The sequence below is a fragment of the Lodderomyces elongisporus genome, chromosome 6 (assembly GCF_030384665.1).
Source record: "Lodderomyces elongisporus chromosome 6, complete sequence".
NCBI classification, from domain to species: domain Eukaryota; kingdom Fungi; phylum Ascomycota; class Pichiomycetes; order Serinales; family Debaryomycetaceae; genus Lodderomyces; species Lodderomyces elongisporus.
The window spans coordinates 809,012-822,061 of record NC_083678.1 but is presented as its reverse complement, the minus strand read 5'-3'; the positions used below and the strand labels follow the sequence as shown (position 1 = coordinate 822,061).

At 38.8% G+C, this 13,050-nt stretch overlaps 3 protein-coding genes across 3 annotated transcripts; all 3 read left to right on the top strand. All coding sequences in view use genetic code 12, as the record gives it.

Annotated features, from left to right (window-relative positions):
- Positions 1-1,842: 1,842 nt before the first annotated feature.
- On the top strand, positions 1,843-3,723 carry PVL30_004782 (uncharacterized protein; the record flags this gene model as incomplete). The annotated part of the gene is made up of 3 exons (XM_061119618.1): positions 1,843-2,408; positions 2,856-3,313; positions 3,686-3,723. 3 exons carry the CDS (start codon positions 1,843-1,845, stop codon positions 3,721-3,723), a joined length of 1,062 nt encoding a protein of 353 aa, XP_060975601.1.
- Positions 3,724-5,762: 2,039 nt separating this feature from the next.
- On the top strand, positions 5,763-7,155 carry PVL30_004781 (uncharacterized protein; the record flags this gene model as incomplete). Its single annotated transcript, XM_061119617.1, has 2 exons — positions 5,763-6,965; positions 7,003-7,155. The coding sequence occupies 2 exons, from the start codon at positions 5,763-5,765 to the stop codon at positions 7,153-7,155; spliced, it is 1,356 nt and encodes a 451-aa protein (XP_060975600.1).
- Positions 7,156-9,700: 2,545 nt separating this feature from the next.
- Positions 9,701-11,078, top strand: PVL30_004780 (uncharacterized protein; the record flags this gene model as incomplete). The annotated part of the gene is made up of 2 exons (XM_061119616.1): positions 9,701-10,888; positions 10,926-11,078. 2 exons carry the CDS (start codon positions 9,701-9,703, stop codon positions 11,076-11,078), a joined length of 1,341 nt encoding a protein of 446 aa, XP_060975599.1.
- Positions 11,079-13,050: the final 1,972 nt, after the last annotated feature.

The window sequence follows — 13,050 nt, the reverse complement described above, 5'->3', positions numbered from 1 at the left end:
AGTAAATGTAAAAATTGAGTATATATGTAAAAGCTAAAGCAGTGATAGTGTCACAAATAGTTAATCGGTTTAGTGGTTGTTTTAAATGAAGTTACTGTTGTAGTTGGTGCTGGTGGTGTTGGTGGTAAAAATGACTATGATATTGATGATGGATAAGATGATGACGAAGAAGGTGATGATTGTGATAGGTATTTATAAAAATGAAAACTGTGGATGCGCACCTATCGACATCTTCCCCTAAGTTACGAACGATTGACTCACAAGTTTTCTCCGTCCGCCCTACCAACTTTTGTCATTTACTCAAGACCATTTCTTTTTGCCCGCCTCAAAACCCCAGTCAAATGCGCACCATACATTTAGTCATCAATTTCCAGTGTCACACATGCACGCTACCGATAATTATTTCTTCAGTATGCGTACTGCATATAAAAGGATGACTCTTTTGCTCTTCCGAGTTAATGCAAAAGGCCGGAAACGGAATCGTAATGAGGAGTTTGTCTGAAAACGCTAGATCCATTTGAGTCATAACATTCGTACAATAAATTGTGAAAAAATAAAATAAAAATAAAAGTGTAATGTCACATGACCATAAGCTTTTTTTTTTTATTTAGTCATTTTCAATTGATGTACTGGACGATTAATCAAAAGATTATCGTTGATAACGTCGGTAAGAATGATTTCATATATAGGACCTGGATTTGAGTTATCTAGAAACGATCACTACAATTTCACATTGCTCCTTGTTATTAAACTATTAAATACACTTTGTTTTTATTTTTTGCTCATTGTGACCATTTGAAAGAATAAAGAAAGTCTCGAGGATAATGTACTGGGACTCCTTACATTGCAAAAGAATGAATATTCTTTTCTTCTGCTGAATTTTTAAAAGTCGTGATAAATCAAAACCTATATGCTGGAAATTGCAATCACCAAAGAGTTTAAATTTTGTTTACATGTAGCAGAACAGAGTCTTTTCCTGTGTGTGTGTCCCCTTTCCTCTCCTTTCCTCTCTTAAGATTTGGTTATTGCACCCGACATCAGACACAAAGAAAACAGAGAACCCAAACTGAAAGTTACTTCAAATGTATAATGTGGAATTGATTGATCACTATAAATAATGGCACACTTGTGCCTTTCTTCCATGTTTTTGTTTTTTCGCTACGCTTTTGCAATCACGCTTAATTCCAATTTTGCTTTCAGTATTTGGAGGAGGTGGAGAGGGCGTGAAAAACAGGAATAGCGCCTTTGACAGGAACACAAACAATTCTCTACTCGTTGCAAGCTTAAGGGAAACCATCATGAATTGTTCGTAGAGATAGGATGCATTGTAGGATCTATAAGGCTGTGGGTAATGTTGAGCCAACATACATCCAAATACACAATTCATCCACTTTGGTTGTCCACTTTCTGCTACAGCCACACACTATTGGCAGCACCCATTTGGCAGCACCCCGTTTTGCAGCACCCATTTGGTTTTTTGTTACGATGCATTTGGTAGCGCATACAATTGCACACACACTGCTGAGCTACCAGAAGGGATTTCCTCGCCGTTCTGTTCCCCTCACTTCCTCGCGGGTTTTGCAACCACAATGTATATGGCATAACACAATTTACTTGTTAATCCCCAACCACAAGGCGTGACTGGAGGGCTACCTGGTGAAGTATAAATATCCACAAACAAAACCCTTGTGACCTCAAACCTTCTTTTACCCTTTTCTTCTTCTTCTTCTTCTTCTTCTTCTTTCTTTTACCACAATTAAACACACAACCAAGCCTTACTCGACAACATTAACCAGATTTTACAATCAATAATTTAGTAAGACTACAATTTAAAAATTAACAATGCCCTTTTTTAATAAATGTTTTCAAAACGTCTTTGCAAAGGATTCCAAACCTTTTTACTTTTCCAAAAAACTTGGATCTCAACTGCCTGTCCAAGAATCTATAATTCCAGAAGAGGCCGAAAGGTTTCTCATTGCTGAAGGTGTTAGACGCTCCACAATTGCCGGTGAGAAAAGACCGTGCAAAAGAGGTGATGTTTTCAAAGTGTCCTTGCTGTTCCAGGGGTTGAGGACAAAATTCAAATCGTTCAACCCAAAGATGTTCCAATGGATGAAATGGTTGCAGCAAGTAAACGACACCGATTTTATACAATCGTTTGTTTCGAAGCAACATTCTGTGGTTAGAATTGGTGAGTCTGCATTTACATCTGCTGATAAAAAGTATCTCATCTACAGAGTTTCAAAGGAACACTTTGAAGAAATTGAAAGTGAAGTTGCAAATTCAACTACTCTCTGGGAAGAAGATTTAGTTTTGCCTCCATATCTTCATCTTTTTAGTATGAAGGTCTATGATGAGGACAGGTACTATACTATAAGCCCTGTTCTTGACAACAAGGCTGATAGGGAGTACCCTTCGGAACAAGACACAAACAGCGCTAACTACACAAACAGCGCTAATTACACAAACAACACTAGTTACACAAACAACACCAATTACACAAACAACACCAACGACGCTAACAACGCTAACAACGCTAACAAGACCAACAACACCAACAACACCAACAACACCAACAACACCAACAACACCAACAACACCAACAACACCAACAACACCAACAACACCAACAACACCAACAACACCAACAACACCAACAACACCAACAACACCAACAACACCAACAACACCAACAACACCAACAACACCAACAACACCAACAACACCAACAACACCAACAACACCAACAACACCAACAACACCAACAACACCAACAACACCAACAACACCAACAACACCAACAACACCAACAACACCAACAACACCAACAACACCAATGATGCTAACTACATAAGTGATTTCATTTCTACACGAAACACTTGCTATACCAATGAAGCTTTGTCTACTGCGCATTGTTCCCGCACGTCGTGGCAACACATATACTGTATTGATCAAGATAGTATAATGGGCACTATCGGGATTCCAATGCTTGCCGAGGAGAGGGAGAATCTACTCTTAAAGCTTTCACAACAAACAAAACATCTTGTAGCTCAAAAGAAAACAAACTACAAGCTTGTTATAGGAATTGTCTTTAATGAGAAAATTCGACCAAAAATCCAAGTTTGGTTTGACGCCCACCACCGAATTTATAAGGGAGAGGGCAGGATTAAGACTCTCTTCAGGTTTGGCAAAGCAAAGGCCAGAACACCTGAAGAGTATGCTTCATGGTTGCTAGAAAGTTTAGATCAACACATTGAGGTTATAGAGGGGGAACTACATCCAGAAAACTTTGAAATCACGACACCACCCCTAAGTATCAGCCTCACTTGCTTCCTAAATAGCATTAAAGCGAGTTTCAAAAAGGTTTTTAAACTCTTTTTGAATCTATCCAAGGCTCTGCGAATTGCAGAACTTGGACAAAGCTTAATTAATGCTAAAAATAAAAAACTAAAAAAACCAGAAAAACTAAAAAAACCAAAAAAACGAAAAAAACGAAAAAAAAGAAAAAAAAAAACACGAAAAAAAAAGGGATTAAGACCGAAGTTAAAAGACACCTTGATCCTGATGCTATTCCAGATGCTATTCATCTTATTGATCCTGATGCTGTTCCTAAAGCTATTTCTGATGTTACCTCTGTTGCTGCTTCACGGATGACTATATCACAAACCCAACCATGATCCCAAAGCAGGGGAGCCCACCGACCTCTGCTACCGTTTCCCATAGCCTACCACAACATTGCACTAGTGTAGCTGCCGACTCACACATTTATTCTGAACTTGGCAGATCCTGCGACAAAATGGCGCCTTTGTCGTATGATCTTGTACGGGGGACGAAAAATGTGGAGGACGCATATGCACTAGGGGTATCAACAAGGCACAGCGGGATCATAGAATCACAGGTTGAGTTGTATAAGTCACCGTGCAAGTTGTTTCAGATGGTGCAGAAGAAATGCTTGTGGAATCAGCTCTCGGGGATTAATTTTGCTACATAATAATCATTGTTTGCTCGTGGTGGAATAGCTTTACTACCACTACTACTACTGCTACCACCACCACTACTATTAATATTCATCATAGAAATCATAGAAATCATAGAAATCATAGAAATCATAGAAATCATAGAAATCATAGAAATCATAGAAATCATAGAAATCATAGAAATCATAGAAATCATAGAAATCATAGAAGTCATAGAAATCATAGAAATCATAGAAATCATAGAAATTATAGAAATTATAGAAATTATAGAAATTATAGAAATTATAGAAATTATAGAAATTGTAGAAATTATAGAAATTATAGAAATTATAGAAATTATAGAAATTATAGAAATTATAGAAATTATAGAAATTATAGAAATCATAGAAATAATAGAAATCGTAGAAATCATATTTGGCATAGTGTGTGCTATCCAGTGTCGACCAAACTCAAAGCATGCGCTTCAAAGTTGTCAAAAATTTAACCGGTGTTATTTCTGGTGGTGTTGCTGATGCTGTTCCTGCTATTGCTGTTCCTAATATTGCTGCTGCTGCTCGATGGCCAACTATATCACAAACCCAGCCATGATCCCCAAGAAGGAGAGCTCACCAAAAAGTGTGCCCGTGTTCATACACCACAAAGGGCCCTGCTACTACTTATCTTATCCGTCACTGGCACGCACACACTTTTGGTATCTCCCATTGCACCTGCATCTACACTCGTTCAATATATACAGCTTTCACTCGTTTTCAGGAATACATCATGGTGAGGGACTCAGTGAGTTTTGCTACTAATATATGCACTCTTTTTTTTAATATTAACACACCTTTCTGTTTATGTATACACTCTGCTATTTGTAATTGAACCATTTTTCTATTTCGCACTCAGCCTACAAACGAAAGTAAACACTAAAATTTACGACCTAGTTGTTGTTGTTCTTCTCAAATTGAACGTTCTGTATATTTCGCGCAATCGCTGTCATTGCAAACTAGAGTATCTCGGACTGGAGTATGTGTATGTGTGCGCGCACGTGAGCTGCTTTAAACGAGTCAACCTAAGATACACGTAAGATGGACGCGCGTGGGTGCGTGTGTACTTTACAAAAAACTTTACAAAAGCCACTACAGTGGGCAGCTGAGCCCACAATTGTCCTCAAACTTCAGCAGAAAAGACTTTTCCCGTAAATTCGCACCAAACTCAGGGGAATAATCAACACGCACAAACAATTCTCGACGGATTGCCGTCAAACTTGCAAAGAATCGAGAATTGTTCGTAGAGATAGGATGCATTGCAGGATGTATAAGGCTGTGGGTAATGTTGAGCTATCTTGCATCCAAATACATAATTCATCCACTCTGGTTGTCCACTTTCTGCTACAGCCACACGCTATTGGCAGCACCCCGTTTTGCAGCACCCATTTGGTTTTTTGTTACGATGCATTTGGTAGCACATACAATTGCACACACACTGCTGAGCTACCAGAAGGGACTTCCTCGCCGTTCTGTTCCCCTCACTTCCTCGCGGGTTTTGCAACCACAATGTATATGGCATAACACAATTTACTTGTTAATCCCCAACCACAAGGCGTGACTGGAGGGCTACCTGGTGAAGTATAAATATCCACAAACAAAACCCTTGTGACCTCAAACCTTCTTTTACCCTTTTCTTCTTCTTCTTCTTCTTCTTTCTTTTACCACAATTAAACACACAACCAAGCCTTACTCGACAACATTAACCAGATTTTACAATCAATAATTTAGTAAGACTACAATTTAAAAATTAACAATGCCCTTTTTTAATAAATGTTTTCAAAACGTCTTTGCAAAGGATTCCAAACCTTTTTACTTTTCCAAAAAACTTGGATCTCAACTGCCTGTCCAAGAATCTATAATTCCAGAAGAGGCCGAAAGGTTTCTCATTGCTGAAGGTGTTAGACGCTCCACAATTGCCGGTGAGAAAAGACCGTGCAAAAGAGGTGATGTTTTCAAAGTGTCCTTGCTGTTCCAGGGGTTGAGGACAAAATTCAAATCGTTCAACCCAAAGATGTTCCAATGGATGAAATGGTTGCAGCAAGTAAACGACACCGATTTTATACAATCGTTTGTTTCGAAGCAACATTCTGTGGTTAGAATTGGTGAGTCTGCATTTACATCTGCTGATAAAAAGTATCTCATCTACAGAGTTTCAAAGGAACACTTTGAAGAAATTGAAAGTGAAGTTGCAAATTCAACTACTCTCTGGGAAGAAGATTTAGTTTTGCCTCCATATCTTCATCTTTTTAGTATGAAGGTCTATGATGAGGACAGGTACTATACTATAAGCCCTGTTCTTGACAACAAGGCTGATAGGGAGTACCCTTCGGAACAAGACACAAACAGCGCTAACTACACAAACAGCGCTAATTACACAAACAACACTAGTTACACAAACAACACCAATTACACAAACAACACCAACGACGCTAACAACGCTAACAACGCTAACAAGACCAACAACACCAACAACACCAACAACACCAACAACACCAACAACACCAACAACACCAACAACACCAACAACACCAACAACACCAACAACACCAACAACACCAACAACACCAACAACACCAACAACACCAACAACACCAACAACACCAACAACACCAACAACAACAACACCAACAACACCAACAACACCAACAACACCAACAACACCAACAACACCAACAACACCAACAACACCAACAACAACACCAACAACAACAACAACAACACCAACACCAACAACACCAACAACACCAATGATGCTAACTACATAAGTGATTTCATTTCTACACGAAACACTTGCTATACCAATGAAGCTTTGTCTACTGCGCATTGTTCCCGCACGTCGTGGCAACACATATACTGTATTGATCAAGATAGTATAATGGGCACTATCGGGATTCCAATGCTTGCCGAGGAGAGGGAGAATCTACTCTTAAAGCTTTCACAACAAACAAAACATCTTGTAGCTCAAAAGAAAACAAACTACAAGCTTGTTATAGGAATTGTCTTTAATGAGAAAATTCGACCAAAAATCCAAGTTTGGTTTGACGCCCACCACCGAATTTATAAGGGAGAGGGCAGGATTAAGACTCTCTTCAGGTTTGGCAAAGCAAAGGCCAGAACACCTGAAGAGTATGCTTCATGGTTGCTAGAAAGTTTAGATCAACACATTGAGGTTATAGAGGGGGAACTACATCCAGAAAACTTTGAAATCACGACACCACCCCTAAGTATCAGCCTCACTTGCTTCCTAAATAGCATTAAAGCGAGTTTCAAAAAGGTTTTTAAACTCTTTTTGAATCTATCCAAGGCTCTGCGAATTGCAGAACTTGGACAAAGCTTAATTAATGCTAAAAATAAAAAACTAAAAAAACCAGAAAAACTAAAAAAACCAAAAAAACGAAAAAAACGAAAAAAAAGAAAAAAAAAAACACGAAAAAAAAAGGGATTAAGACCGAAGTTAAAAGACACCTTGATCCTGATGCTATTCCAGATGCTATTCATCTTATTGATCCTGATGCTGTTCCTAAAGCTATTTCTGATGTTACCTCTGTTGCTGCTTCACGGATGACTATATCACAAACCCAACCATGATCCCAAAGCAGGGGAGCCCACCGACCTCTGCTACCGTTTCCCATAGCCTACCACAACATTGCACTAGTGTAGCTGCCGACTCACACATTTATTCTGAACTTGGCAGATCCTGCGACAAAATGGCGCCTTTGTCGTATGATCTTGTACGGGGGACGAAAAATGTGGAGGACGCATATGCACTAGGGGTATCAACAAGGCACAGCGGGATCATAGAATCACAGGTTGAGTTGTATAAGTCACCGTGCAAGTTGTTTCAGATGGTGCAGAAGAAATGCTTGTGGAATCAGCTCTCGGGGATTAATTTTGCTACATAATAATCATTGTTTGCTCGTGGTGGAATAGCTTTACTACCACTACTACTACTGCTCCCACCACCACTACTATTAATATTCATCATAGAAATCATAGAAATCATAGAAATCATAGAAATCATAGAAATCATAGAAATCATAGAAATCATAGAAATCATAGAAATCATAGAAATCATAGAAATCATAGAAATCATAGAAATCATAGAAATCATAGAAGTCATAGAAATCATAGAAATCATAGAAATCATAGAAATCATAGAAATTATAGAAATTATAGAAATTATAGAAATCATAGAAATTATAGAAATTATAGAAATTATAGAAATTATAGAAATTATAGAAATTATAGAAATTATAGAAATTATAGAAATTATAGAAATTATAGAAATCATAGAAATAATAGAAATCGTAGAAATCATATTTGGCATAGTGTGTGCTATCCAGTGTCGACCAAACTCAAAGCATGCGCTTCAAAGTTGTCAAAAATTTAACCGGTGTTATTTCTGGTGGTGTTGCTGATGCTGTTCCTGCTATTGCTGTTCCTAATATTGCTGCTGCTGCTCGATGGCCAACTATATCACAAACCCAGCCATGATCCCCAAGAAGGAGAGCTCACCAAAAAGTGTGCCCGTGTTCATACACCACAAAGGGCCCTGCTACTACTTATCTTATCCGTCACTGGCACGCACACACTTTTGGTATCTCCCATTGCACCTGCATCTACACTCGTTCAATATATACAGCTTTCACTCGTTTTCAGGAACACATCATGGTGAGGGACTCAGTGAGTTTTGCTACTAATATATGCACTTTTTTTTCTAATATTAACACACCTTTCTGTTTATGTATACACTCTGCTATTTGTAATTGAACCATTCTTCTATTTCGCACTCAGCCTACAAACGAAAGTAAACACTAAAATTTACGACCTAGTTGTTGTTGTTCTTCTCAAATTGAACGTTCTGTATATTTCGCGCAATCGCTGTCATTGCAAACTAGAGTATCTCGGACTGGAGTATGTGTATGTGTGCGCGCACGTGAGCTGCTTTAAACGAGTCAACCTAAGATACACGTAAGATGGACGCGCGTGGGTGCGTGTGTACTTTACAAAAAACTTTACAAAAGCCACTACAGTGGGCAGCTGAGCCCACAATTGTCCTCAAACTTCAGCAGAAAAGACTTTTCCCGTAAATTCGCACCAAACTCAGGGGAATAATCAACACGCACAAACAATTCTCGACGGATTGCCGTCAAACTTGCAAAGAATCGAGAATTGTTCGTAGAGATAGGATGCATTGCAGGATGTATAAGGCTGTGGGTAATGTTGAGCTATCTTGCATCCAAATACATAATTCATCCACTCTGGTTGTCCACTTTCTGCTACAGCCACACGCTATTGGCAGCACCCCGTTTTGCAGCACCCATTTGGTTTTTTGTTACGATGCATTTGGTAGCACATACAATTGCACACACACTGCTGAGCTACCAGAAGGGATTTCCTCGCCGTTCTGTTCCCCTCACTTCCTCGCGGGTTTTGCAACCACAATGTATATGGCATAACACAATTTACTTGTTAATCCCCAACCACAAGGCGTGACTGGAGGGCTACCTGGTGAAGTATAAATATCCACAAACAAAACCCTTGTGACCTCAAACCTTCTTTTACCCTTTTCTTCTTCTTCTTCTTCTTCTTTCTTTTACCACAATTAAACACACAACCAAGCCTTACTCGACAACATTAACCAGATTTTACAATCAATAATTTAGTAAGACTACAATTTAAAAATTAACAATGCCCTTTTTTAATAAATGTTTTCAAAACGTCTTTGCAAAGGATTCCAAACCTTTTTACTTTTCCAAAAAACTTGGATCTCAACTGCCTGTCCAAGAATCTATAATTCCAGAAGAGGCCGAAAGGTTTCTCATTGCTGAAGGTGTTAGACGCTCCACAATTGCCGGTGAGAAAAGACCGTGCAAAAGAGGTGATGTTTTCAAAGTGTCCTTGCTGTTCCAGGGGTTGAGGACAAAATTCAAATCGTTCAACCCAAAGATGTTCCAATGGATGAAATGGTTGCAGCAAGTAAACGACACCGATTTTATACAATCGTTTGTTTCGAAGCAACATTCTGTGGTTAGAATTGGTGAGTCTGCATTTACATCTGCTGATAAAAAGTATCTCATCTACAGAGTTTCAAAGGAACACTTTGAAGAAATTGAAAGTGAAGTTGCAAATTCAACTACTCTCTGGGAAGAAGATTTAGTTTTGCCTCCATATCTTCATCTTTTTAGTATGAAGGTCTATGATGAGGACAGGTACTATACTATAAGCCCTGTTCTTGACAACAAGGCTGATAGGGAGTACCCTTCGGAACAAGACACAAACAGCGCTAACTACACAAACAGCGCTAATTACACAAACAACACTAGTTACACAAACAACACCAATTACACAAACAACACCAACGACGCTAACAACGCTAACAACGCTAACAAGACCAACAACACCAACAACACCAACAACACCAACAACACCAACAACACCAACAACACCAACAACACCAACAACACCAACAACACCAACAACACCAACAACACCAACAACACCAACAACACCAACAACACCAACAACACCAACAACACCAACAACAACAACACCAACAACACCAACAACACCAACAACACCAACAACACCAACAACACCAACAACACCAACAACAACACCAACAACAACAACAACAACAACACCAACACCAACAACACCAACAACACCAATGATGCTAACTACATAAGTGATTTCATTTCTACACGAAACACTTGCTATACCAATGAAGCTTTGTCTACTGCGCATTGTTCCCGCACGTCGTGGCAACACATATACTGTATTGATCAAGATAGTATAATGGGCACTATCGGGATTCCAATGCTTGCCGAGGAGAGGGAGAATCTACTCTTAAAGCTTTCACAACAAACAAAACATCTTGTAGCTCAAAAGAAAACAAACTACAAGCTTGTTATAGGAATTGTCTTTAATGAGAAAATTCGACCAAAAATCCAAGTTTGGTTTGACGCCCACCACCGAATTTATAAGGGAGAGGGCAGGATTAAGACTCTCTTCAGGTTTGGCAAAGCAAAGGCCAGAACACCTGAAGAGTATGCTTCATGGTTGCTAGAAAGTTTAGATCAACACATTGAGGTTATAGAGGGGGAACTACATCCAGAAAACTTTGAAATCACGACACCACCCCTAAGTATCAGCCTCACTTGCTTCCTAAATAGCATTAAAGCGAGTTTCAAAAAGGTTTTTAAACTCTTTTTGAATCTATCCAAGGCTCTGCGAATTGCAGAACTTGGACAAAGCTTAATTAATGCTAAAAATAAAAAACTAAAAAAACCAGAAAAACTAAAAAAACCAAAAAAACGAAAAAAACGAAAAAAAAGAAAAAAAAAACACGAAAAAAAAAGGGATTAAGACCGAAGTTAAAAGACACCTTGATCCTGATGCTATTCCAGATGCTATTCATCTTATTGATCCTGATGCTGTTCCTAAAGCTATTTCTGATGTTACCTCTGTTGCTGCTTCACGGATGACTATATCACAAACCCAACCATGATCCCAAAGCAGGGGAGCCCACCGACCTCTGCTACCGTTTCCCATAGCCTACCACAACATTGCACTAGTGTAGCTGCCGACTCACACATTTATTCTGAACTTGGCAGATCCTGCGACAAAATGGCGCCTTTGTCGTATGATCTTGTACGGGGGACGAAAAATGTGGAGGACGCATATGCACTAGGGGTATCAACAAGGCACAGCGGGATCATAGAATCACAGGTTGAGTTGTATAAGTCACCGTGCAAGTTGTTTCAGATGGTGCAGAAGAAATGCTTGTGGAATCAGCTCTCGGGGATTAATTTTGCTACATAATAATCATTGTTTGCTCGTGGTGGAATAGCTTTACTACCACTACTACTACTGCTCCCACCACCACTACTATTAATATTCATCATAGAAATCATAGAAATCATAGAAATCATAGAAATCATAGAAATCATAGAAATCATAGAAATCATAGAAATCATAGAAATCATAGAAATCATAGAAATCATAGAAATCATAGAAATCATAGAAATCATAGAAGTCATAGAAATCATAGAAATCATAGAAATCATAGAAATTATAGAAATTATAGAAATTATAGAAATCATAGAAATTATAGAAATTATAGAAATTATAGAAATTATAGAAATTATAGAAATTATAGAAATTATAGAAATTATAGAAATTATAGAAATCATAGAAATAATAGAAATCGTAGAAATCATATTTGGCATAGTGTGTGCTATCCAGTGTCGACCAAACTCAAAGCATGCGCTTCAAAGTTGTCAAAAATTTAACCGGTGTTATTTCTGGTGGTGTTGCTGATGCTGTTCCTGCTATTGCTGTTCCTAATATTGCTGCTGCTGCTCGATGGCCAACTATATCACAAACCCAGCCATGATCCCCAAGAAGGAGAGCTCACCAAAAAGTGTGCCCGTGTTCATACACCACAAAGGGCCCTGCTACTACTTATCTTATCCGTCACTGGCACGCACACACTTTTGGTATCTCCCATTGCACCTGCATCTACACTCGTTCAATATATACAGCTTTCACTCGTTTTCAGGAACACATCATGGTGAGGGACTCAGTGAGTTTTGCTACTAATATATGCACTTTTTTTTCTAATATTAACACACCTTTCTGTTTATGTATACACTCTGCTATTTGTAATTGAACCATTCTTCTATTTCGCACTCAGCCTACAAACGAAAGTAAACACTAAAATTTACGACCTAGTTGTTGTTGTTCTTCTCAAATTGAACGTTCTGTATATTTCGCGCAATCGCTGTCATTGCAAACTAGAGTATCTCGGACTGGAGTATGTGTATGTGTGCGCGCACGTGAGCTGCTTTAAACGAGTCAACCTAAGATACACGTAAGATGGACGCGCGTGGGTGCGTGTGTACTTTACAAAAAACTTTACAAAAGCCACTACAGTGGGCAGCTGAGCCCACAATTGTCCTCAAACTTCAGCAGAAAAGACTTTTCCCGTAAATTCGCACCAAACTCAGGGGAATAATCAACACGCACAAACAATTCTC